Source organism: Pituophis catenifer, unplaced genomic scaffold, assembly GCF_029215685.1.
Source record: "Pituophis catenifer annectens isolate HBS135680 unplaced genomic scaffold, rPitCat1.0.hap2 SCAF_1, whole genome shotgun sequence".
Taxonomy (NCBI): Eukaryota; Metazoa; Chordata; class Lepidosauria; order Squamata; family Colubridae; genus Pituophis; species Pituophis catenifer.
The window spans coordinates 325,096,061-325,123,400 of NW_027256881.1; the positions used below are offsets into that span (position 1 = coordinate 325,096,061).

Here is a 27,340-nt window from a genome sequence, read left to right on the forward strand (position 1 = left end):
GCATCCTTTTCCCCAGTGAAAACAGGGCTCCAGACCAATAAATAAATGCCAAGATACAGGGAGACGTGGCCCTCCCCCTCCTCTTCCATGCTTGTGTTCCTGCCACAAATCCATCCTGAGTTACACAGGCTCCACTAAGGAACCAAAGCAGAGGAGCAGCTTTCCTCCTGCAGGCTTCGCCTTGGTAACTGGCATGTTTTATCAGCAGCCCGAAGCTGGTCTCTGAAGCCTTTTGTGGTGCCTCTGCTGCCATGGCAACTGCAATAGATTCTGGTCACGGTGTCAGCCTCTCTAGGCCACCAAAACATAATCTAAATCAACATGCGCTTTGGCAGACGTGAGCTGAGATGAGAAAGGAATTCATGCGGATTCCCCCTTCCATAAGGCACAGAAGCAGTAGGTTGCATTGTTTTGTCTTCCCAAGGAATAGAAGTTCCAGATCAGCCTCCTTGAGAAGCAGCTATTTCTTTCTGTGATCCAGGCATTCTTATAATTCTGGTGGTTCCTCCTCCTCCTCCTCCTCCTCCTCCTCCTCCTCCTCCTCCTCCTCCTCTCTTCTTCTTCTTCTTCTTCTTCATCCTCATCCTCATCATCATCCTCATCATCATTTTAATCATTGTCTATCCACTGCAAGATGAAGGTCTCTTCTGCATGTTTCCAATCAATATGTTCCTGAGCTTTCTTTTGCCAATTGGGCCCACAATACTTGCTAATGTTGTTGATTCTGGTTTATTTACAAATAATTACCCAGACTGAGCCAGGGGAAGAAGGGCAGCTTTGTCTGTTACATCTTCTCCAAAGCAGAAGACATTCTTTTGAAGATCCTGATACAGGGATCTTCAAATCTTCCTGAAAAAATATCTCTTTTGCAAATTATTTTGGCCATGGTACATGTTCTTCTCTTCACTCTTTTCAAGGTGGATTTTGCATAATTCCAGCAGTTTCAGGGACTGACTACTGGCACTGACACTATGTTGGGGAAAGATCCGGGGTGAAATCCAGCAGGTTTTTTTTTTTAATTGAAATTTATTATAATACAATACAATACAATCAGTCAGACAGTGTTACTTTTTCACACAGGTTAGATCAATTCTTCCTTTATGTTTCATAGTTCTAGATACATATATGTATCTTAAAATTTGTATTAACTTTCGTCTCTTTTTTATTTGGTTGTCAATCCACCTGTACCAATCATCCCACATCGTATAGTATTCTGAATCCTCTTTATCATTTAATTCTAACGTTAATTTGTTCATTTCGGCACACTCTAAAACTTTCTGAATAATAAGTTCCTCTGGTGGTATATCTTTTCCTTTCCAATATTGGGCATATGCTATTCTTGCTGCAGTGAGTATATGTATAATTAAATATCTTCTTTCCCCCCCCCCATATTTAGTCTTTAGTATTCCCAGGAGAAATGTTTCAGGTATCAATTCAATTTTTTCATTAGTTGATTCTTGTAGCCAATTTTGTATTTTTCTTCAATACCTCTTCGCTTCGGGACAGGACCACCACATATGAAAGAAGGTATCTTGGTGATATCCACATTTCCAGCATTTGGGGCTTACATTTGGATAGATTTTTGCTAATCTCGCAAGTGCTAGGTGCCATCTGTATAACATTTTATATTGGTTTTCTTTATATGTTGCCACTTTTGTTAGTTTCTAATTTCTATTCCAGATCGTTTCCCATTCATCCAAATTTATATTATATCCAATATTTTTGACCCTGCTATCATTGGCTCTTTTACTACCTCTTCCACTCTGTCAAATTCTAATAGATAGTTGTATAGTCTGGATAGTATTTTTTTTCCTGGACCTATCAGTAATTTGTCTAATCTATTTGTTTCCACCTCAATACCAAATTCTTCTATATCTTTTTTGTATCTGGATTGAATCTGCAAGTATGGCCACCAGTCAATATGTAGAAATCCAGCAGGTTCTGACAGGTTCTGGAGAACCGGTAGTGGAAATTTTGAGTAGTTCGGAGAACTGGCAAATACCACCTCTGGCTGGCCCCAGAATGGGGTGGGAATGGAGATTTTGCAATATCCTTTCTCCTGGAGTGGGGAGGGAATGGGGATTTTGCAGTATCCTTCCCCTGCCACACCCACCAAGCCACGTCCATCAAGCCACACCCATAGAAGCGGTAGTAAAAAAAAAATTGGATTTCACCACTGGGACAGATCATCATGGAGGAGATCTATCTATGTTTAGTAGTTCAGGCAATGTTAAATTTGACACTTATGGCTTATTATGCTGCACAAGCTAAACCCATTCTGATTTACAACATTCCATAAATCAAATATGACACAGAGTAGGGTAAAGCTGCCCAGACTCGCTTTGCATAATGAGATGGGCAACATATAAATTTAATAAATAAATAAATAAGACAAGAGAACAAGTTTGGTGTGATGGATAAGGCATCAGGCTAGAAATGGGAGAACATGAGTTCTAATTCTAAAACTGGTTGTATGGTCTTGGACTGGTCATTCTCTCTCAATGCCAGGAAAGGGACAATGGTAAGCCATTTCTTGTCAAGGAAACAGCTAGGCCTTGTCCAGGCAGTTGTCCGAAGTCAACACTGACTCAAAAACACCCTTCAAAAATGTGTGAAGATCAGGACAAAAAGTCTGATGAGATCTTGGGATGTCAAGAAATTTTTTTAAAATTGTGCCAGCTGGTATGCAAATGTATTTGCAAGAGACAAGACCATATATGGTAATATCCTGAATAATAATTTTTGTAGAGTCCTTGGTACTCTCTGAGCTTGATTATTTGTTTGCAGTTATTTCATTACCCAACTAGGTAACATCATCAATGCTGGGTTCATTACTCAATCAGATAATAAAGTGTCTTTAAGCAAATGACCAAGCTCAGAGGGTATCAAGGACTCCACAGTTCAGTTACATATGAGCAGCATATATTATCTTCTATTGGAACAGTTATTTTTATTAAACACAACCTGTATAGAAAACGCTATTCCAAATGCCTAATTATAAAGAATCTGGTTTTGTAACCTGCAGTTTGAAGGCCTTCAAACATCTTGCTTTCAGCTCCTCTGCTAATTAAATGTGGCATCTTAGAACACTGTTACAGAACCATGATTACAGATTTGAAGATGGATATATTCGATGACAGGATGCAGTGTGCCAGAATTTGCCATTTAAGGTAATACTTTTTTATTTTTAGCTAATTTGGTTGCTATGACAGCAATAAAATTTCAGCAGCAGGATAGGAGAGAAAATTAACTTTTTTTTCTGTTGCCTCCTACTCAGTGTATCCTAAAAACCCTACAGTGGAACAGATTGAACAAAATTAGATTGCAGACATCCTGAATATTCTCCACCAACAAACTAACATGCTGACCTACTTTTCCTTATCTAGCTCATTGAATACATTGTCCTCAGAGCTTTTGGTCCACTCAAGCCTTGATGGACAATTTTTTTTTAAAAAAAAATCAGTATTGTCCAAAGATTTTTGTGATGAACACTGGATAATAAACAAATGATGACTCATGTTAGTTGAAAATCATAGGACTTGGAAGTTTATGATCCCAGGTGGAAGCATCAAATCAGGGAAAATTGCTCTAAAGAACGTGGCAGTCATTTTGCATGCATCCATACTTTCCTTACTTGGCTATGTTATTTCTTTAAATTACACAAACACTTTAAAATTTCCTTGACTAAAATTAGTGTTCCATATCCAGTTAACATGCTAATTGGAAGCAAATTTTGGGAGGATGAAGAGAAGACTGTCCTGGAAAGGATTTTTCCCCACAACCATTTTTATTCTTTTTGAATAGCTTTTAAATAGATTCTTTCAATGTTCTAAAAGGTACATTTGTGCTTTTGGGAGTTAATGATATGACTATAAAAATAAATTATATCCTGAAAATCATGGATTATCTTTGCTATCTGTAAGCAACTGCTGGGAAGAAGATCAAAATGCTAAATTGATTGGTAATTTTGAGTAAAATGGTATTAATCTCATTCATGTGTTGATATATCACCAGTGAAGCAGCTGAAAGCTAATGGGTCCAGATTTATGTTTCGCAGGCCTCTGTAATGAACCTTTTAGGGCTAAAAAATATTACTTGAAACATTTAGATTATTCTCCCAATTTTGAACAGCATTATATCTAATCACATAGCATAGGTTGAGGGTACTGTCATCTATAACTAATCATCTATAACTAAGAAGAATTGTTGGAACAGACTAAAACTTTTCTAGTCCTGTTTTTGTTTCCAAAAGTGACCAATAGATGTCTCCCTGAAGCTCCCCCAAAAATATGAGAAATAGCTGTCTTTTCCTGTTTTTCTCCAGGAGTTGATATGCAGAAGTAGACCTGTTTTTATTCCTGGATAGGACTGATAGTGGAATTCACTCATATGATGAGACATTATGGCAGTGTCCTTTTTCAAATCCTAATTGCTATTCTAAACACAAGGCACGGATCTTACAACTATAAAAGATAGAAAGTACAATGCTGGAAAGGCCATGTCTTTGATGACCTATGGTACTACAACTGCAGGCTCTAAGTGCTGCAAATTTTGTTGGTCTAAGTCAATTTTTCTGACTATCAAAGTGAGCAGATTCCAAGCATTATTCTTTAATTTCTGGAATCAATTTCTTATAGGGAGGCAAATCCATGAGATGTCCTTCTTTTCACTATCCTCTTGGTGCTTTTCCTGGGTGTGCGTGTTGTTATGTATGTAAATGGGCAATAAACTAATGGTTGAACGAATCACTGCTGTTTTTGACAGGTTCCTTGGAACTTAGTTACACAATCTGACCATTCTGTCTGGGTTAACTGGAACTATGTAATCTTACTACAAGTCCATTGCATGTCTTCTCACTGATGCACAGATTCTTTTCAAATTTACTTTGAAGTTGAAAAAGATATTTTGATGCCCACTTGCTCTAGTTCAGCCACTAGTTTGCTCTTTGCTTCTGCCTCATTTTAGCATCTAGTTCCTGGATAGTCTCACAGCTCTTTGTTTCTGTCTCTGATCCCACCCATGTTTCCTCTTATCCAATGATGACTTCTGAGAAGGGAGAGAGAGGGAGGGAGGGAGGGAGAAGGGGAGGAGGAGGAGGAAGAGGAAGAGAAAGAGGGAGAGAGGGAGGGAGGGTGGAGAGGAGGAAGAGGAAGAGGGAGAGAGGGAGGGAGGGAGGAGAGGAGGAGGAGGAAGAGGAAGAGGAAGAGAGAGGGAGGGAGGGAGGAGAGGAAGAGGAGGAAGAAGAAGAAGAGAGGGAGGGAGGGAGGGAGGGAGAGAGGAGAGGAGGAAGAGGAAGGGGAAGAGAGGGAGGGAGGGAGGGAGGGAGGGAGAGTGTTGGAACCTAATTGCTGGAGTGAGATAAGCTACTTACTTAATGTCATTAGCAAACCAGCAGGCCAGTTTTTAATTACTACTTGATTCAAATTAGGAATAATTAAAAAGGTGTCTGACAATTTGGAAGAAAGTGATAGGGCTCCTAAGATTAATGGGCTGTAGTGTCACAACTGACCTTTTACCTGTATCACAGTTTGAGCTGGGGAACTTCTGTCTCAGACCTTTCCTTTTTCATTTAGGAAGGAAGGAGACGCTGTGATGGAGACTTCCTACACATTTAATAAATCAATGACAATGATTAAAGGGATTTTTTCTCTCTCTCTGATAGGATGATCCAATGAATGGAACTTGGGTAGATTCCAAACCTAACTGTACAAAATGTGCATTCATAATTAGTAGAGTTAATTGTCTTACAGTGTAATAGATGATTAACAACTGGTTTTAATAGCAAATTTGATGAATTTATAGCAGAGATCAGGAATCCAATGGTTATTCGCTTACTGCATTCTTGCCAGTACTTAAGACCACACACACACATCCATGCACACTTCTTTCCGTTATCCTTGTAACAAACCTGTGAAATAGGTTAGGCTGAGAGATAGTGACTTACCCAAAATTGTTTGATGGACTCCATGGATGAATTGGGGCTGTAATCAGTGGTGAAATCCAATTTTTTTTACTACCAGTTCTGTGGGTGTGGTGTGGTGGGCGTGGTGTGGCTTGGTGGGCGTGGCTTGGTTGGCATGGCAGGGGAACAATATTGTAAAATCTCCATTCCCACCCCACTTTGGGGCCAGCCAGAGGCGATATTTGCCGATTCTCTGAACTGCTCCAAATTTCCGCTACCGGTTCTCCAGAACCTGTCAGAACCTGCTGGATTTCACCCCTGGCTGTAAAGGCATTTTCATTGCCTGGGGCAGTTCACTTCTAAGATCAGATGCTGGGGGGAAAACAAGTCATTTCTGTTACACTCTGCTTATCTGTTTGGCTGAATGAAGAACCTAATTTTGGACCCTTGGAAGTAAAAAAACAATTTCTGTTATTTTATAATGAACTAATCCAACTTTATAGAGAATGTTTGGACAAGAAATACTTTGGGCACAATGCTCTTATTGCCGAATTGGGAAGGAGGCATGATTCATGCAAAATGGCTGAGTCATACATATTGGCAAGGAAAGCAGCTTTCCCAGAGAATGGAGAGGGCACTCATTAATGAGCTCAGAGTGTTTTAACGGATGCCCTGTTCTTGTTAAAAGTCAACATTAATCATAACACTATGCCTACACTAAGGAAACGGATCTTTGGTCTTGTATCTATAAGGAAATGCTTCAACACAGGTAGACTGCATTCCTGGACTTGGATGACCATCAGGGGAAAGCAAAGAAAGAGCTGTGTATCTCCCTTTGTTGTTATTTAGTGATGATTCTGCATTAAATGGTCCTTTTGCAACCTCAGGATGGTATGCTAACATGGATACATTGCATTGTTGTTGCTATTGTTGTTGTTGTTGGTTTTTCAAGTCAGCATTGACCCTGGATATGTCATTGCAGCTTTGACAAGATTTTAAAATTACAGAAGTGACTGGCTCAAGGTCACCTAACTGGATTTGTATCAAAGGCAGGATTAAAATTTTAGTCTCCCAGTTTCTAGCTTGATCTCTTAACCATTACACCAAACTAGCTCTTTACTTCTGCATTGCTGGATCCCCAATCCATTTATTCCACTAGAGCATGGGTGTCAAATTCAAGGCCCGTGGGCCGGATCTGGTCCTCAGGGTATTTAAATCTGGCCCATATGGCCGGCCTCGAAATAGCAAAGAACTGGCCCACAGTGCTTCTGGCAGCCAAAATGGGGCACAGAGGGGCTGCGTGCAACCCCCCGCATCCCATTTTTGGCCTGGATAGCCTCCTGCAGCAGTCTGCTGGCCAAAACGGAGCATGGGAGGGCCACGCACGCCCCCCCATGCCCCATTTTGACCGGCAAGGTATAGCAGGAGGTGTCTGTCTGTCCGGTCTCCCCCCTGCCCTCCCCTCAGCTGACCCACAGAGGAGAAGTACAATTCTGATCCAGCCCTTGAAGAAATCCAGTTTGACACCCTTGCACTAGAGCAGGGGTCTCCAAGCTTGGCAACTTTAAGACTTGTGGACTTCAACTCCCGGAATTCCTCAGCCAACAAAGCTGGCTGGCTTAGAAATTCTGGGAGTTGAAGTCCACAAGTCTTAAAGTTGCCAAGGTTGGAGACCTCTGCACTGGAGGAATAGAATGGTTATATAACTGTTGATATCTAGTTGGAGTTTACATTGGTGCCTCCCTGCCTCATTATACCCATTGTTGGCAGATGATCCAATTTAGCCCCAATATAGGCTCTAGATCAGAGCCCTCTGCTCCAGTTTTAATCTAGCCTCATTAATGCCCAATTAACATAAATGGTGCCGTCATCCAATTGAATACCCAAAGATTGAATACTAAAGAGAGGAGCACCTTGGGAACAAAGATTTATTTGCAAGGAGCACAGTATATCTTGGTAGCTTTGCAATCAAAGTTTCAAGAGTACTAGTTAAGAGTAGGATAATGATAGGATGACTATAGCTTCTTGCATAAAGCCTCTGCTTGAAGCAGTATCTAAAACTTGTAATTCTGTGCTATTCTTGTATCTTGATTCATGTCTGTCTTATAGATCTCTCTAGAATCTTGGCTGTTTATTTTCTGGAATCTAACCTTTACTCATTTGTTTTCATCTTCTGTAACCCTAATTGTGATAAAGACTAATTTGACCTCTGCATCAGCTTACTGATTATGCTACATCACACTCTCTTTATATAATTATTGTGGATTTTCATTTTAGCATATATAAAAATGCCTTTAGTGGTCCAATTTCAGAATTCAAGACAGGGCAGTGGTACAAAAGCAATACATAAAAAAAAAGACTGAATATCCTATTCTGAACTGAAAGAAAGACCAACTCAAGCAACAAAGCCTAGTGGCATATTACTATATAAATAGTTTCCATGCGTTTAACATTGCAGAGAAATTGCTTTTGAAGAAACCTTGATTGGAACCTTCTGTTAATTCACTAAGGTTTGTATTTAGCAGAGCATAAATATTTGAGAAATGCCAACCCTTTAAGAGTATCTAAAGAAAACTATTTAAAGACCCAAAGAATAAGAAAAAATAATTTAGAAAAAAAATTTTTTTTTAAAGAAATGTGAGCCACGTTGATATAATGGTTAAGGCACCTGGCTAGAAACCAGGAGACAGTGATTTCTAGTCCTGCCTTGGGCACAAAGCTAGAAAATTGCAGGGACTTGAAAACCCGCTAGCTAGCTGGATAGATGGATGGATGGATGGATGGATGGATGGATAGATGGATGGATGGATGAATAGATGGATAGATGGATAGATGGATAGATGGATAGATGGACAGATGGACAGATGGATAGATGGATAGCTAACCAGCCAGATAGATAGATAGATAGAGAGATAGATAGATAGATAGATAGAGAGATAGAGAGATAGATAGATAGATAGCATATGTCTCATCAACTAGATAATCATTCAGCTGCAGTTAAATAATCTAACCCTTTCCATGTATTTTGGGCTGCACCTCTATTAAGATTTTGCCAGAATCATACACAACATTAAGCATCATAATAAAGTTATAATAAACATGCACACATCATGTTAGCATTACTGGCGCCTTTAATATGGGGATATCCCACAAATACAAGGAATTTGGTTAAATTTGTTCACACCCTTCCCTTAATTTCTCAGGGACATAGCCTAAAAACAGTTTGACGTTTCCTGTGTTTGGTCCATTGTTCAAAAAAAAAATTCAATGCATTCAATGTTAAAATATTTTGCTTTATTCTCTATTAATATGGGATAAATAGGGAATATACAATCAATATGGATGGAAACTTATCAAGGAGAGATCCAACCTGGAACTAAGGAGAACTTCCCTGACAGTAAGAACAATTAATCAATGGAACAGCTTGCCTCCAGAAGTTTTGGATGCTCCAACACTGGAGGTTTTTATAAGAGAGATTGGGCAACCATTTGTATGAAATGGTATAGGCCTCCTGCTTGAGCAGGGGTTGGACTAGAAGACCTCCAAGGTCCCTTCCAACTGTTATTCTGTTAAATCTTTGTGGCAGAGGATAGGAGAAGAAAGAAGGAAAAGGGAAGAACCTTAGAGTCTCAGACTTCCAATCAGAGGGAAGCAGAGCAAAAACAAAGTAGTCACTTATCTTTGCACTTTCCTTCTAGAGACCAATAGGATGAAAAGTGCAAAGAGTTTTTGCTTCTGGCATTTCGTTGCCAACAAAAGTGTTCTCAACCCACTTCCTCCTCAAACTGCTGTCAGAACATTTGTATGATCCATAATTTCCTTAGAAAATGCTGTATGCCAACTGGTTGTTCCCGTGAGTTGGTGTTTTTTAATCCTCTTTACTGCCACATCTAATTAATGAACAGAGTCCTGTTATCCTTTGTGCAGCAAACCTACATGAGTGTTCCCAAATTTTCTTCTTTATTAATTTAAGATTGAGATGCATTTTCATTCTTTTGTTTTATCACAAAGCTTAGAAAGTTGCTTTTGAAAATGGAAAGAGTCTCAGGATGTTAAGATGTGCCATTATGTCTTCAAAAAACCAAAGGAGACATACAGTAGCCCTGTCACAACAGCAAGATCTTGCTTCTAGACCAGGGGTCAGCAATCTGCAGCTCTGGAGCCGCATGTGGCTCTTTCATCCCTCTGCTGCAGCTCTTTGTCGCCGGTCAGCTCCACAATTGATTGGGCTTTCAGTTAGGACAGGTAGAGGAAAAAGGATGCCGCACTAGGAGGAGACTCTATGGTGGGGGGAACCAGACTTCTAGTCGGCTCCAGAATTGAATGGGGGGGGGGTTCCGGTTAGGACCTTTGCGGCTCTTTGAGTGTTTAAAGTTGCCGACCCTGTTCTAGATCAAGACACATAAGAAAACAAAAAACAAAACAGAAACTGCATACCCAAGGAATCAGGAAATCTTTCCAGCTTCCATTCATTCCTGAATCTCTCCGAAGAGTTAGCAACCAACCAACGAATGATTACAGTCACATTTAAAAGTACTGTTGCTTTCATAATCAAAATAAGAACAATCAACATTTTGTATGATCCAAAGCCTTATTTTAGCTAAGTAATAAAGTTGCTGAGATGGTGTGTCTGGGAGCAAATTTCAGGGTTATATGATATATATGGCCAAGAGAAAGGGTTAGATAAAGAGTAGACTGTGCTTTCCCCAGTTCTTGGCAGGTTGGTAATCAATTTGTATGTTAAACAGAACACTCCCACATTTCTTATCCAGGTTTGATGAAAAATGATCAAGGCAGTCCTCAGGAGAGAAAAAGAGAAGGGGTGGGGGATGATTCTTTTTCTCACCAGAGGAAAGGTAGATTTGGAATGAGGGGAAGAATGCAGCTAGAAAAAAAGCAATCATGATTACAAATGAGCATCCGGAAACTGTTGTCAAGAGAGACTTCAATAATACATACACAGGATCTTGTAGCTGATTCCAGCCAAAAATGACCATGTGTTTCTCCCTATTATATTCATTAAAGCATCAATTTAGCATCAATTTAGCTTTGAGCTATTTATAAAAATAATAATGGTCGGGTAATAATAAAATAAAATAAAATAAAAGGCCAGAGTGAAGAAATTGGGATTTCCTGCTAGCAGGAAAAAAAATAATTTGACTAATTAAAGCTGTCCTTTACAACTGGGGTATGAATCATGGGATCTGGGATCTGAATGTAAGAGTCCAAATTGCCAATGATGTAGTCATTGTTTGGTTACAGCTGTTGCAAAGTGGATTCTATTGGGGATTTTAGTTTCAGATACCCAAATGCCATCATATTGGAATTTTTCTAATCTACCAGCCTAAATTTATATTCTTAAAAAACAAAACAAAAGCCTTTCTATTGGACCTTCATGCTGCCTAGAATGATGTCTTTTTCTAGGAAAAAACATGAAAAGTTTGAGTTCCGTGGTTTTAAAAAAAAACACCTCAAACTTGTATGCTGCTATTTTTAGAAACTTGGGAAGTTTTGTAATACTCTTTTTGTTCTTACCTCCTTCAATAATATCATTATGAACAAGTTTGGCTAGCTGACTGGTCTCACTGATCACTCAATTCCAGATTATTTGTGAAGGCAACTACCTAGTTCAAAACTAAATTCTTAGCTGACCTCACTTTACATATGCTTCCATAGTGAAAATTGCCTGTGTACTTTTACTCTCTCTTTTAGTCTCAAATCTCTTACTAGTTCATGAGAATATTTGTCTTATTATTATTCCCAATGCTGCATTGGGAGCCTTTAACAAGTAACATTGTCAAATACTTTTTAGAAATCTTTGCATCATTCCTGTATTACATTTCTTACTAGTGGGTTAGAATTACATTTGCTGAAATTATGCTACTTCCTCTAGCATAGTTATGTTGAAAATATATGCTGGGGACCAACTGAGGTTTGTGGTGGTAATGGAACATATTATCCTGAATAGTCATACTGCTTTTGAGCTTCGTGTGTGTGTCTCTGCCTTTTGAGTTTATGAAGATAATTGCAGGTTGGTTTCAAATTCCTTTCTAGGATATAGGGATTGGAAGCCTGGTAAACAGAAAAGTGCATTGTTCTGAATAATATCACATCCTTATCCCTTCCCTTTGGAAAAAATGGAAACAATGATCAAGCAGACATGTGAACACGAAATAAGGAATGTTGTACTGAGCATATGTACTGTATTTAAATTCAGTATTTTAGCATTCAGCACAATTCTGTTCATTACAATCAAGAGAAAGAAAAATGAATGGATGACTGAATGTACAGAACGTACCCTCGGTTATTGAACTGTGAATGCCCTCTTAGACAAATGTATGGAGAGAACATGATAGAGGTTTATATAACATAATAAATGGCAGTATAAATAAGACTCAAGAATTGTCTTTGTTTCCTTCTTTTAATCCTAGTTGGGCTTCCAGCAAATAGATCAGATCATCTTTTACCCAGTGGCATAATTTGTTAGAATGTTATGATGGATGATGGATATTCTGAATACTTAAAATTAGACAGTATCAAAGAAAAGGACAACAAGATTGAGCATCCAATATAACTCTAAATGAAATATAATCTCCCCAACCGGATGCTCTTCAGATACGTTAGATTAAATATCTCAAAATTCGCTGCTAGCAATCTCCGGCTGGGAATTGCGTGTTTCTGACCAACCCATCCTATCAATTTGAGAATTCCGATAAACTACTTGAGAGGCGGGGTACTTCTGAATGCCAACCGGTGCGAAGGAAGAAAACAGAAAAGGAAGGCTGTTGCCATTAAATCTTCTATTTCCGGCAGGAGAAAAAGGGAGGCGGTTATTAACGAGACTAAGAATTAACTGTTTAGTTTAAGGGAACGGGGCCTTTGCAAGGAGTGTCTCCGTGTTGTGTACCCCAAACATTGTCACATACACACACACACCTTCTCCTCCCCCCCCCCCCCGCCCCATGATCACCAATTGCAAGTCCGAGGATATCTATCAGGCTCGGAGGCGCTCTCCGCCTTCCACAGCAGTTACCTCCGCCTGTCTCTTATTCATGCAGAGGAGCGGGCGGGGGTGAAAAGCAAGCCGGCGAAGCGAAGTATCCCAAAGCAGGCGGGGGTCTAGGAGACTGCCGTGGTCCAATGGCGTCTCAGCGCTCGGCGCAAACGGCCAATGATGAGCCAAGAAGGCGGAGCTCCCGAAGCGGTGGGAAGGCTGCAGGAGTTCAGAGCTGGCATTGCTTATCTAGCTTGGCTCGAGGTGAGCCAAGCTGGAGACGAGCGCGGCTCGCTTGGCGGGTTCGCTGTCCGTGGTACTGAAAGCGCGCCCACTGTCCAGCCCCTGTCCTACTGGCGGCCGCTGAACCTGCGACTAGAAGGCGTCGAGAGACAACCCCCCGCCCATGGAAGAGATGGAAGAGGAGCTCAAGTGCCCGGTATGCGGCTCCTTCTACCGGGAACCTCTAATCCTACCTTGTTCACACAACCTGTGCCAGGCATGTGCCCGAAACATCCTGGTGCAGACGCCAGAGACGGAGTCGCCTCAGAGCCGACGTGCCTCGGGGTCAGCTGGCTCCTCATCCGACTATGACTACCTGGACCTGGACAAGATGAGCCTCTACAGTGAGGCAGACAGCGGCTATGGCTCATATGGGGGCTTTGCCAGTGCACCCACTACACCATGTCAGAAGTCACCCAATGGTGTGCGTGTCTTCCCTCCAACTGTCCCGCCAGCTGCACATCTCCCACCGGCTTCAGCCACTGCCTCATTGGCACCGGTGCCACGCAATTCCTGCCTCACCTGCCCGCAGTGCCATCGCAGCCTGATTCTGGATGAGCGGGGCCTTCGTGGTTTTCCCAAGAATCGTGTCTTGGAGGGTGTCATTGACCGTTACCAGCAAAGCAAAGCAGCTGCTCTGCGCTGTCAACTGTGTGAGAAGATACCCAAGGAGGCCACAGTCATGTGTGAACAGTGCGACGTCTTCTATTGTGACCCATGCCGGCTGCGCTGCCATCCACCACGGGGCCCCCTGGCTAAGCACCGTTTGGTGCCTCCAGCTCAGGGCCGGGTCAGCCGGAGGCTCAGTCCACGCAAGATCTCCACTTGCACTGACCATGAGCTAGAGAATCACAGCATGTACTGTGTGCAGTGCAAGATGCCTGTCTGTTACCAGTGTCTGGAGGAAGGCAAGCATTCCAGTCATGAGGTGAAGGCGCTGGGCGCCATGTGGAAACTACATAAGGTCAGTCCTGTGTTGGGGGCACTGAGTAATGAACAAAGCAAGTATGATAGGATACCCTGGCAAAGGATGAAAATCCTCGATTCAGCCTTTGCGCTGGGTCCCTGTGGTCTTTTTCTTAAGTGTCCATTGATCTCTCTTCCATTTTTCTTACACTTGTCTTTCTTTCTCTTACTTTTTCTCTAAAACTATTTTATTCCAATCCTCCTGTCTTTATGTACCTTTTTTTTTACTGGTTCTCCATAAATGTTTACTGGAGTACAACTCCCATCATACTCAGCCAATGATGGAGCTGTAGCCCAACAATGCCTGAAGGCATGCTGTGAAACACAGCAACAATTCTGGTCTTCCTTCCCTCAGATCTTGATTTCTTCACCGAATACTAAATTCATAATCCTTCATGGCTAGATGACTCATTCATCAATCTGTTAGCCTATCTTTCTTTTCCACCTCTCTCCCCCCCTCTTCCGTATTTTAAGCATTTATGCAATATGTAGTTTTCATTATCATCAAAGAGCTCCTTCTTTACCTTTTCATCATTTTTCCTCCCTTGATTTCCTCCATCTTATTCTTCCTCCTACCTCTAATGAGTCAGTCTTCCTAGCTGTAAACAGATTTCACTTCCCAGTCTTTGCTTCTCTTTCCTGGACTGCTAGCTGCCTATCCTGCCAACGCGTGTATGTGTTCTGAGAATGCATCTTGATTTTGTATCCAAGAAACACCTGCGCTGGTGTGTCACATATTTTGCCTGGCCTGCCCATCTTCTTTGTTGGCTGCCATTCAAGTGTTTGCACCAAGATGCCTGCAGTAGCAAGCAACAAGATACTGGGGGGCTTGGTGGGGTGAGTTTTACACTGACAGATGAATGCAGCTGGGGGAGGAAGAGGCAAAAAATCAGGAATGAGATTGCTGCATTTCCCCAGTATCCTATGCTCATATTACTCCTAAAATTAACTGGCCTTCCATTTCCTTTTAAATGTCCCTTTGTCCTCATTTAGGCAACGTTATCATGGACTTCCCTACAGAATCTTTGTACAGCTAGAGGTTGCCAGGCAGATTCTAGTCCCTGAAATAAGAAGAGCAGGGCTTCTACCATCACCTAACTCTCTTTGTGCTAATATAATGGTAATGAGGACAGAGTTTATATTGCTTCAATGATGGCTGGATGATGCTAGAAAACATTATAAATCACTAGTGAAAAAAATGGTCTGAATATAGAAAATGGCTCTTCCTACTTCCAAATACGCAATGAAGTGTGTTGTTTATTCTATAAATGGAGAAGATATTTTGGACACAATTAAAGGAAGATTGTGTTCAAAACAGTCCCTTCACCAGTATTAACATTGAGCACTGACATAGATCTCAGAGTTTAGTCTGTCTCAAATTAATCTCTTAGCTGGCTAGCTGATGAGGAAAGGTCCTTGGAGAAAGGGGCATACAACTAAAATGAAACCTGTTGGGGGAGACTTTAAAGGTAGCAGAATGTGTGGATGAGATGTGGAAGAAAGAAGCTGTATAAGAAGAAGCAGAAAGAAGCTGTATAAGAATAGATTTCTTTTCTGAATGTGAATTGCTTCGTCTGCCACGAGGAAGGTGTATTTGCCTATTTCAGTTTCTCCATTTTTAATTTTTTCATGTACTGTATATCAAGTCTGATGTGTTCAATTTAAAAATTCCTCATCTTCCAAAATAATGTTTATACAGGGGGGAAAAAACTAGTTTAGGTGCACAGTTCTACTTATATATGTCTATTGTCCAAGTGAATCTACTTTTTACAAATAATTTCCATAATAGAAATTTGTACATAATTCTCACAAATATATAGGGGGTTTTGTGCAGATTTTCCTTTTTATTGTGGTGTGTTGCTTGCATAATTGGGAGAATTATTAATTTTGAATGATAACTAAATTTCAGGTTGTGTGTTGCTTTGAAAATGTGGAATTAGACATGTTTGCACCTGATTTCTCCCTATCGCTACTCTGCTACTTGGTAATGCATTTTCTTCACAAAGTGGGCTACATATTCATGACGTACTAGAAGCAGGACCAATATGTGCAAAGCTGAAGTGGAGATTTTCACTTCATAGGGTAGCAACACATTAGTGTTTATAATGTGTTATGGATAACACTACAATACAAGATATCCCCAAAGTCAGTGCAGTTTTAAGCTTTAAAAACTTAAAACTGCACTAAGACTGTTGGGACACTGTATAATTCTTATGACTACATCAGGTAGAATTCTAGTTAAAAGATTCTACACCATATATTGTAATCCGTATTTTACTTTTTTCTCAATTCCTCCACCCTGAGCTTTTGTAGTGTTTTTGTTTGGTTTGAATTGAGTTATCCCTCGAAACATAAATGAGGAGAGCAAAAGGGATGTAATTTTTATCTCCCATTTAAATGTCCATTTCTCCTTTCCACATGCTTGTCACCCATGTCTTATTTTTCACATAGGATCTGGCTACACACCTTCTGAGGTAATGAGGCAGAGATATTTGATTACAAAGAGGATGAGTATCCCCTCATCCCATATATACCTATGGAACATACAGGCATTTTTACTACTCCTTGCTGTGCTATCTGGGTACAGAGATAGAATTGATATTTGCAGTGTTACGTAGTTAGGATCTGGTGCAGAAGGTGATTGTCCTGTAACATCTGCCCATAATCGGCTAAAATAAACAACACAACAAACAACAAACACTTCATGGAAGCTAACCCAAATGAAAACCAAGGGGAGCTTCAACGGCACACTGAAGCCAAGCCACCATCTCAACTTTATTGATCACACCTTGAAGACACCATAACTTGTTTAAGTACCCCTGGGTTATAGCCAAGGTTGGCTGGATCGAAACCATGGATTAACTTGTTAGACACCTGCCGAAGTATCACCTGCTGACTTTTGGTCTCCTAGTTCGGCTGCTGGTCTCATTTTTTACTTTGTATGCAAAGACTGTGAAGAGTCAAGCAGAGTCCTCCAATGGTCTCATAGTCTGTTCCTTAGCAATTATTTTAGAGCAGTATTTCTCAGCCTCAACAACTTTAAGATATGTGGACTTCAACTCCCAGAATTCCCCAGGCATTGTTGCTGACTGGGGATTTCTGGGAGTTGAAGTCCACAGATTTTAAAGTTGTTGAGGTTGAGAAATGTTGCTTTAAATTAAGGCTGAAAGGAGAGGGTAAATAAGTGGGTAGAGATGAAAAAAGTAAAAAGAAAAACTATATGCAGGAGAAGGGTCTGAGAGCATCTCACTAGGGCCCCGCAAAATTGGAAATTGCTAATAGAGAGGAAAAATGAACTTTTCAACTACTTTCCTTTGCTTCCAATTGGTTCTGCCCATTAGGATATAATGTAAAAAGCCCTTTGTGGCCTCTGGCCAATAATCTTTTCCTGTCGAAATAGCAGCCTAGGACTGACCTTTGTAGCTATATTGACATCGTTTCAGAGCTGGCTATAGTGTCAGGGGCCTGTTAACATGCTTTAATCATGGGAAATTGCTTCACAACCAGCACAGGAACAAAGCTCTGTTTGTCTTGGCAAAGGACAATGTTTACTGCTCAGGCAAGCAGAAGGAAGGAATTCCTCATAATTTATATGTGTCAACGGCTTACACAAATAACAATAGTTTAAACTATACCTTGAGCATCAGTGCAAATTCAATAACCTTTTATTTTATCCATATACTAATTTTATTTCATATTGCTAAGCCACCTCAACTTCCAAAGGCTTCTGGGCAGTAAACAATTGAATAAAAACAAACACATTTTTAACAGATATCAGCTGATATCGTAGACTTCTCATTCCTATTTTTTAAAAAAAACATTATGGTGCCCCAATCAATTGGATTTACAGCACAACGAAATAGGTTTTAGCCTGCTTATGAAAATGTGTGGGCTAACTATGACAAGATCTGCCATTTGGTTACCTCCCCATATAATCTGGAAGTGGGGCAGACTTAAAACAGTCTCTCTTGTGATGACTAAACTGGGCCTACAGATTCTATTCTGGCAAGGTGCTGGTTGTTATATCTTGATGCTCTGCTATGTAAGGCTTTAAAAATAATGACCAGAACTTCAAATTGGGTTCAAAGTCTACTGCTAGTCAGTGTTACGAGTATAAAATAGATGTTATTCTACACTGGTGAGATTGTCTCACCAGGACTCTGGTTACCGTGCTTTGTCCCAGCTATCGTTCTGGATTATCTACAAAGGGAGCCCCACAAAGACTGCATTGCAGTAGACCAGCAAGTCTATAATTAAAGACATGGATCATGGATACCAAAACATCCTTATAAGGCTATAATTGGTACACCAACCATATCTGGATGAAGGCACCCCCCCCAAATGTCTGTTACATGAGATCAAGATTAATTTTTCCTTCCCATTTTTTTATTCCCATAGCTTAATTTCAAGTGCTTTTAAAGTCAGCTAATAAATATTAATCACAAAAGAAATGAAGCTACACTTTATCACACATGCACAAATATTAGCCCATAATCCAGATTGGTTTCAATAGTAATAGCTGTAAAAATCTATTCCTTGGCTGATCCTAGAAAACAATGAGTAGATTTGAAGGTGGAGAACTCAAGGCTGGAGGTTCCAAAGAAAACATCCTCAAATGAAAGCAGTACTTGCACTGTTGTTAAACAACAACCCTACATGGGTGTGTCTATGGAACTATGTCAACCCTTTGAGTTAGGCCAGACTTGAACATCAAAGCCATGAATAGTAAACCTACTTTTACTGTAAGATTGCAATAATAGACTTTTGCCACTCTACAAGAATGCTAGGGAGGATCAAATCTGAAATGCTTTCTCCATCCTCATTCTAGCTTTGGCCTCAGATTTATCTGACCATTGCCTTGGTCAGATAAGAGAAATCTTCCTCCTCTTCTTCCTCCTCTTCTTCAGCATTATCCTCACAGTCCATTACAAGTTGTGACACTTCATGGATAACACTTCATCAATGCTGTTGATGAAAACATGGTCAGGAATTGCTGTATGCCTCTATACACATTCTCTCCCCTCCCCCTCACTGGGGAATGCCTTCCAAGGCCATTTTGGCCAAGGTTGCTGGAAAATCTGAGCACTTGGCTCCTGCAGGTGCCTCTGGCTGCTAATGCCTGACTGAACATTATAAACAAACACTTTAATTAAAAACAAAAAAACAACGGCCCACTGGCACTCTGGTCAATTTAAACCAGGAACAAGAGCCAGGTTCTGTCCACTGTTGCTTGCTCATTCTGTCCCAATAAAGGGACATTCTGTTTCTGCCAATAAAGAGTTTTGGATAGCCATACTTTCTGTATGCCAAGGGCTAGTGGCAGGTGCTGTTAATTGCAACCAGCAGAGCCATCCTTTTGCAAAACCTATTCATATAGTCATATTCATCTTCTTTAAAAATGGTTAGCGAAGTCTTGCTATTCTGTGCTTAGTGGGACATGAGGACTAACCCTCTACACTGGCACCTGATATTTGGGTAAATATAAAGGTGGTTAAACCCCGTATTATGGATATGCAAGAGATGGTGATGGTAGTTGCCTGCTTTGAAAACTAATATACAGGCCACTCTTCTTATTTGTTGCTCTTTAAGTGCCTTCTCAAAACCCACAAAAAGTGTCTCATTCTATCCATTTGGCATGATTGTTCTGCTCATCACAGCCCTTAGCAACTTTCCTGTCCCACACAGACATATTGTATACTAAATTATATACATACTATAAACTGTATATGGTTGCAGGAATTGGGTGTGACTAATCTAGAGAAAAGAAAGACTAGGGGATGACATGAGAGCAGTGTTCCAATACTTGAGGGGCTGCCACAAAGAAGAGTGGGTCAACTTTTTTTTTTATTTGATTTATATGCCGCCCTTCTCCGGAGACTCAGGGCGGCTTACAGTGCGTTAAGCAATAGCCTTCATACTTTTGTATATTTTATACAAAGTCAGTTTATTGCCCCCACAAACTGGGTCCTCATTTCACCTACCTTAGAAAGGATGGAAGGCTGAGTCAACCTTGAGCCTTGGAGAGATTCGAACCAGCAGAAATTGCAGGCAGCTGTGTTAATGACAGGGTGCACTAAGCCACTGTACTATCAAGGCTCTTATTTTCCAAAACCCCAGAAGGCAAGACAAGAAACAATGGCTGAAAACTGACCAAAGAGAGAAGCAACTTGGAATTAAGGAGAAACTTCCTAATGGTGAAAACAATCAACCAGTGGAACAGCTTGCCTTCAGATGTTGTGGGTGCTTCATCACTAGAGGTCTTTAAGAAGAGACTGGACAGCCACTTGTCTGGAATAGTATAGGGCTGTGTTGGCAAAGCTATGGCACGCATGCCAGAAGTGGCACGCAGAACCATTTTTCCGGACACGCGAGCTGTCACCAAGCTCACCTGAAAATGTGCATGCATGCACACCCCAGCTGGTGTTCAGGCCTCTGGCGTGCATGTGTGCAATTCAGGGGGCCCAGCTGGTCTTCGGAGCTCTCCTGCACATGTGCATGTGTTTGCGCATGTGTGTGAGATTGTGCGTGCATGCACAGGTAGCGTTTGCACACATGCGTTCATGCACGAAAGCTGTGCACATGCACAGATGGTGCAGTTGCGTGCGCAGCACACGGGGAGCAGCCGCACGTTACCACGGATGGTACGTGAGTGCACGCAGCGCGCGCTTCGCATTCTTGTTCGGCACTCGGTAAGTAAAAGGTTCGCCAATACCACTGGTATTGGGTCTCCTGCTTTAGCAGGTGTTTGGACTATAAGACCTCTAAAGTCCCTTCCAGCTCTATTCTGATTGATTGATTGAATGCAATGCAACCAAGGTATAATTGCCCACATTTAACCCACATAAGCACAGCTTAAAAATCATAATCATCCTTTTGAAGTGAATTAAAGTAATACTATTTTTGTTGTCCCTGAATGATCAACTGTAGGTCCATCAAGAGCCTAAGAGATGTCAAGGGATTGGTGACAATACACAGCAGCTAAGATTCTAATAGGCTCCCGATATTGCTTGGGTTTTCTGCTCGGTGTAGAGAGAGACGGCGTATTTCCTAATTATTGTTACACGCACACTCTTTCTCTCCCACATATGCAAACTCATGGCTGCATTTCCTTCCAACTTGCTTTTCTAAAAGCCCACCCTCAGCCAGTCACATACCCAGTGGGACCAGAGGGAGTACAATTTGCTCATCAAGCAAAGTATAATTAAAGCTAAATGTGGAATCAGTTTGGTTGGGGGAGTGAGGATGCCTGGATGCCAAACCCATTAGTATTAGGCACAACACTGTGCAAATGTTGTGGAGGTTGGGGCACAGGAATACAATCACGCCCCCACAGATCCTTCATCCATGCTATGGCTTAGCACACTGTGTGACCCATATCTGGACAGCACATGTGAGGGGCACATATTTATAGGTGCGAGAGGGAAAATATTAAGGTACAATTGGGCATACCTCTCTTCTCCACGCTCCAGTACAGCCAAATGGGCCTGTAAAGAGATATGCACATTTTAACCTCCTCGGGCAATCAAATGCCGGAAAAACATTGTACACCAAAGAAAAAGTAATATGTTCCTTTCTGGAACACACCTAACTATAGTACCTCATTCTGCATTCTATTTTCCCTTGACATTTGAAGCTGGGAGCCCTTGGCTGAACGGCTGGTGCTTTTAACTAATCCTCTCTCTGTTCTCTTGCCCTTTCCCTTCCTCCACCCAGCTCCTCCTGCTTTCCTTTTAGCTTCTCTCCCTTCCTAGAGGCTTTTTCACTCTGCTCCAGTAATCTCATTTCTCCCTGAAGCAACAGTGGGCATCGAGGCACAAAGGATGGCTTGCTAATTACAATCTGGGGGTGGCGGGATCTTCTTCAAGGTCATCTGAGCTCAGGAATCCCTTTGACACAAGAGGCGAAGTGGACAGTACAGGAATCTGACGGTTGGGAAACGCCAAAGGGAGCAGCAAATGATTTAGTCAGATTGTGCTGGAATATTTTTTCAAGAAGAAACAGGAAGGCAAACCATTTCATCTCTCTCAAAAGCTGAAAAAAAATAATCCATCTTTTTAAAAATAATCTCTCAGAGCGGTTGAATGAAAGACGCCTGGAATGAATGAGAAGGGGGGAGGGGGAGAGAATATTACTAAATTGTCCTCATACCTAACAGGCATTCTTGAGGAAAAAGAATGAACTTCTTTGTTTCTGGATTTTAGGGCCAGACTGGCTCCCGTTCTTCCCATTTAAATCCTATGAATGGTCTCTTGGATTACAGGTAGTCCTCCATTTACGACCACATTTGAGCCCAAAATTTATGTTGTTAAGTGAGAAATTTGTTAAATGACTTTTGTCCCATTTTATGACTTTTCTTGCCACATTTGTTAAGGGAATCACTGTCGTTCTTAAATTAGTAACACAGCTGTTAAGTGAATCTGGTTTCCCGATTGCTTGTCAGAAGGTCACAAAAGGAGGTCACATGACTCCGGGACACTGCAACCGTCATAAGTATGAACCAATTGCCAAGCGTTTGAATATAAATCACATGACCATGGGGATGCTGCAATGGTCATAAGTGTGAAAAACGGTCATAAGTCACTTTTTTCAGTGCCATTGTAACTTCGAACTGTCACTAAATGAACTGTTGTAAGTTGAGGACTACCTCTATTTGAAAAGCCTTCTGTGTGTGGGTGTGGGGTGATCTGTGCCTTCAGATCAATTTTTGGCTCCAGGTGCCTGCTTGGACTACTCCCTGCATTTTTCTTGGCAAGGATTTTCAAAAGTGTTTGCCATTGCTGGCTTCCTAGGGCTGGGAGAGAATGACAGGCCCACTCAGGTGGCTTTGCACCTAAGACAGGATTAGAACTCACAGTCTTCTGGTTTCTAACCTGCTGGATTCAAATCAGTGGTGAAATATAAAATTTCTTACTACCGGTTCTGTGGGGGTGGCTTGGTGGGGGTGGGGGTAATGTGACTGGATGGGCGTGGCCAACTTTTTTTTTAACTTTTAAAAGCATTTTTTCGGCCAAAGAGGTTGTAGAAAAAATGCTTTGAAAAGTAGAAAAAAACGCCTCTGATGATCGCGTGGCTCAGCTGGGCATGGGGGGGGCAGGGATTTTTGCTACCGGTTCTCCAAATCTCCTGCCACCATTGCTACCGGATCAAGCGATCCGGTCCAAACTGGGAGCATTTCATCCCTGGTTCAAATCTGTCCATAATGTGCGGTTTATTTACAGGGATGAAATGAGGATGGTTTGCAAAGATAGAAATATATGGAGCGATGTAGTGAGTGGTGAGAATATGAACTAATTTTGAGCTATGTTTCTGTTCTTTCTCTTACATCAGGCCTTTATTTGATTTGGTTTACCAGTCTTATTATTCCCTCTGTTTACCCTGAAAGGAAAGAGCACGGTGGTATGTAATATGTGGTTTCAAAGCTGTGTTCAGACCTTCATTCAGTGAATGGCATTTTTTCCTGGAAGTTATGCAAATGGTCCCGTTCCATTATTCAGAAATTGAGCATAGTAAGAACCAACTTCAATAGCACTGACCAGAAACAACTATGTACTGTACATTTCCTTCTACATTTTATAAAGGTAACACTTTCTGTCATGAGTACTGTGGCTTTGTATATACCACTTTAAAAGGTTAGCATCCTTAACTATACCCTGGATATATTTTGGCCTAGTAAAATCCCAGGTGCCTGCTAAGGGAGGTCAGATTTTATAGCCATCTTAAATTATACCTATAAAACAAATATGCATATAGTATACTCATTGGCATCGTTAGTTCTATTGCTTGTTGAAATGATGCTCCAGTTTCAGTAGGCTTTAATTTTCACTTGCCTTGGATGTTTTGATTTTAATTTTAACTTAATTAACTTTAATTTGGGGGTTTATCACGGACCTTTTATTGTAGTGGTATTGCTGTTAGCCCACAAGAGTGATACAAATAATTAAATAAATTAATTTCTCTGACATCTTAAATTTTAAAGTGCTTTGCTTGCACATAATTCTATGTAAACAGGCCAATCAAAGTGCTTTTTTTAAAAAAAAAAATCCAGGCTTTTGTAATGCTAAGTTTTGTGTCTTTTATTAAATCTTGGAATTGCAAGCTGCAGTTGCCAGAGCTTAGATGCGATTGTATCAATCATTTCAAAATTGATAAACAGGCCGTTGTTGTACACACTTAATTCGTTAAATGTATTGTTTATTTGTTTATAACCCACCTTTATTATTTTCATAAATAAGTCAAGGCAGTGAGCATACTTAATATTCCTTCCATCTCCTATTTTCCTCACAACAGCAACCCTGTAAGGTAGTTGAGCTGAGGGGCTACCACAATGACGAGGGGGGCAAATTATTTTCCAAGGCACCAGAAGGCAAGGCAAGAAACAATGGATGGAAACTAATCTGGTAGCGGAGCAACCTAGAACTAAGGAGAAATTTCCTAATGATGAAAACAATTAACCAGTGAAATGGACTGCATTCAGAACAGTGGTGAAATCCGAACCGGTTTGCTCCTGGTTCACTGGCCACGCATGCGCGCTGTGCGCCAAATGCGCATTGTGTGTTCATGCACAATGCACACCAAATGTGCACTGTGTGCACATGCTCAAATGCACAGTATGCACCAAAAGGAGGCTTGGGAAGGTAAGTAGAAGCGGGGGGGGGATCAGCTGTGGCACATGACTTAGCTTCGCTAGAAAGCAGGATTTCCTGCTTTCTAGCAAAGCTAAACCTTTGCTAGAGCTAAACAGTTGATCATTGGAAATACCGGTTCGGAGGAACCGGTAGCTTTTTAAACTGCTGGTTTAACCGAACCAGTAGCTTTTTTTTTACTACCGGTTTGCCCAAACCGGTAGTTTTTATCAGTACCGATTCGCCTGAACCGGTAGCATTTCACCCCCGATTCAGAAGTTGTGGGTTCCTCATCACTGGAGGCTTTTAAAAAGAGATTGGACAGCCATTTGTCTGAAATGATATAGGGTCTCCTGCTTGAGCAGGGGGTTGGACTAGATGACCTACAACAGTGATGGCTAACCTTTTTGCCATCGCGTGCCAGGAGCGAGGGAGTTGGGGCGGGTCGCATGCGCACGTGCCCACACCCATAATTCTATGCTCCCTGCCTCTGCATATGCACGCACGACCCTCCCCGCTCCCCCTGCTCCTGACACGCGATGGCACAGTAGGCCCGTTTTTTGCTCTCCCCAGCCTCCAGAGCCTTTCTAGGAGTCTGGGGAGGGTGAAAATACCCTTCCCCACCCTTACCGGAGGCCCTACGAAGGCCCGAAAATTAGCTAGCTGGCGCGCGCATGCATGCTGGAGCTGAGCTCGCATGCCCACCGATATGGCTACATGTGCCACCTGTGGCACACGTGCCATAGGTTCACCATCACGGACCTACAAGGTTCCTTCCAATTCTGTTATCCTGTTCTATTCCATCTTAGTGATGGCAATGAAAGGTACTTAGAAGATAGTGTGCATAGCCTATGCCTGACTACTTGGAAGTAAGTATTATTAAATGAAATAGATGTGACTCCCAAATAAACGCATATAGGATTGCAGCTCCAGTTCTAAACATTGTGAGAGAATTCATTTTCAAGAATTCCCCGTCTCCTGAAAACAAAGGGGCTATGTACCCACTCACCCACCTCCATTATCCCTTGGTTTATGAGTGATTATAGATCTAATTCCTACACTCCTTGGAATTGGTTAGTCCTTAAAAAGCTTCCTTATAACCCCCCAGAAGTGGGTTTTTTTTTACATTTCTTTGTGGGAGAGTTAAATGGGGCAAGGCTGATGAATGGTGTCATTATAATTAAAAAACCCAGCCACTGGCAAGCTTGTTCTTAATGATGACATTGCTATAAATTGTCCAGAAAAGAAGTAGCAAAGCATTGCATTGAATGTTCCTGCCAAGCTAAGGTCATGGTCTTTTTCCTGTCTATTAATTTTCTGCTTCATCCATTTGCCTTCTCATCTCAAAGCACTTTTTTTTTCCTGAGCAGGTGGGAAGGGGGTAATGGAACGGGAGGAAGAAAAAACAGGGTTTTAACCTAGTACCGTTTCCAGTCACTGCACACAAGATAATCTTTCCAATTCCAATGACCGTTCCTGACTCATATTTTTTTCTGTTTGCAGAAATTAAAAAGGGAATGAAATGGAAAGAATGAAATCCACCCTCTAAAAACGAGGATAAATTTTACAAGGGGGAATAAGGTTCTTAGGACAGATTTTCTTAAAATGTGGTGGATCTTCCCACAGTTCAGTGGATGTTTCAGACATCAGGTTGGAGAAATACCACACACTTTTCTATTGACCTTCCCATTGGGCCCAAACTTGAGATTGATCATGGCCTAATTTCAAAAACCCTCTGAAAGAAAGTCAAAGGATATCCCAACAGTGGCTTTAACCATGCCCATTAGCAGCATGTTCTCTATGAGTAAACTTACTACCCTCTGGAGCAGTAGCGGATTTCAATTTAATTTGCTACCAGTTCGCTCGTGTGTGTGTGCGCGCAGAAGCGTCTGGGCGGGCGGGCGGAACCTCCTGCCACCGCTGCTACCAGTTTGCCCAATCCAGGACGAACCTGTAGCAACCCACCACTGCTCTGGAGAGAAAAAGTCTTTTTACCCCTAGACTGTGTGATTCCAAGCTGAGCATATCAACATTGCCAATCTCTCATCTTCGCCTACCCTACACCCTAATTCTGAAACTTTCTCTTTGCTTTTGTTTCTCATTGTTAAAAGGATTAACAATCTACCATACCTCTGGCTGTAACAAGCCAGAGAGAGGAAAACTTTTCTAGCCTGTCTCGATGATTCCAAGACTATTGACAAACCTAAAGAAGAAGAGAAGATTTATATTTTGCAGCACATAAAATCCCTGCTCTTTTTATCTACAGCAAGGCAGACTCATTTACTTGCCAAGAACTGCTTGGCCATTTGACACTCAATTTTGGTGCCCAGGTATGAGTCTTAATGCCCCAGACATTTAAGTAGCATTTTATAGGCTAAAAATATTTAGACTTAGAATATTTAGACATCATCTCTCTGTCTTACAATTGCTGTTTCCAAAATGTGATTACTCAATTTGGGGTCCTTGATGCACTCAAAACTTGGTTGTTTTCTTGCAGTTGTTTCATTACCCAACTAGGTAACATGATCAGGCACTGAGCTGGGCTACAAATGTTCTATTCTATTGATGATTACT

General features: G+C 41.3%; 1 protein-coding gene across 2 annotated transcripts in view; it reads left to right on the forward strand.

Annotated features, from left to right (window-relative positions):
* Positions 1–13,302: 13,302 nt before the first annotated feature.
* TRIM9 (tripartite motif containing 9) overlaps positions 13,303–27,340 on the forward strand; it is a 65,723-nt gene continuing 51,685 nt past the window's right edge. For both annotated transcript variants that reach the window (XM_070931682.1, XM_070931683.1), the window contains exon 1: positions 13,303–14,142. In XM_070931682.1, coding sequence (XP_070787783.1) covers positions 13,303–14,142 — 840 coding nt within the window. The remainder of the gene's footprint in view (positions 14,143–27,340) is intronic.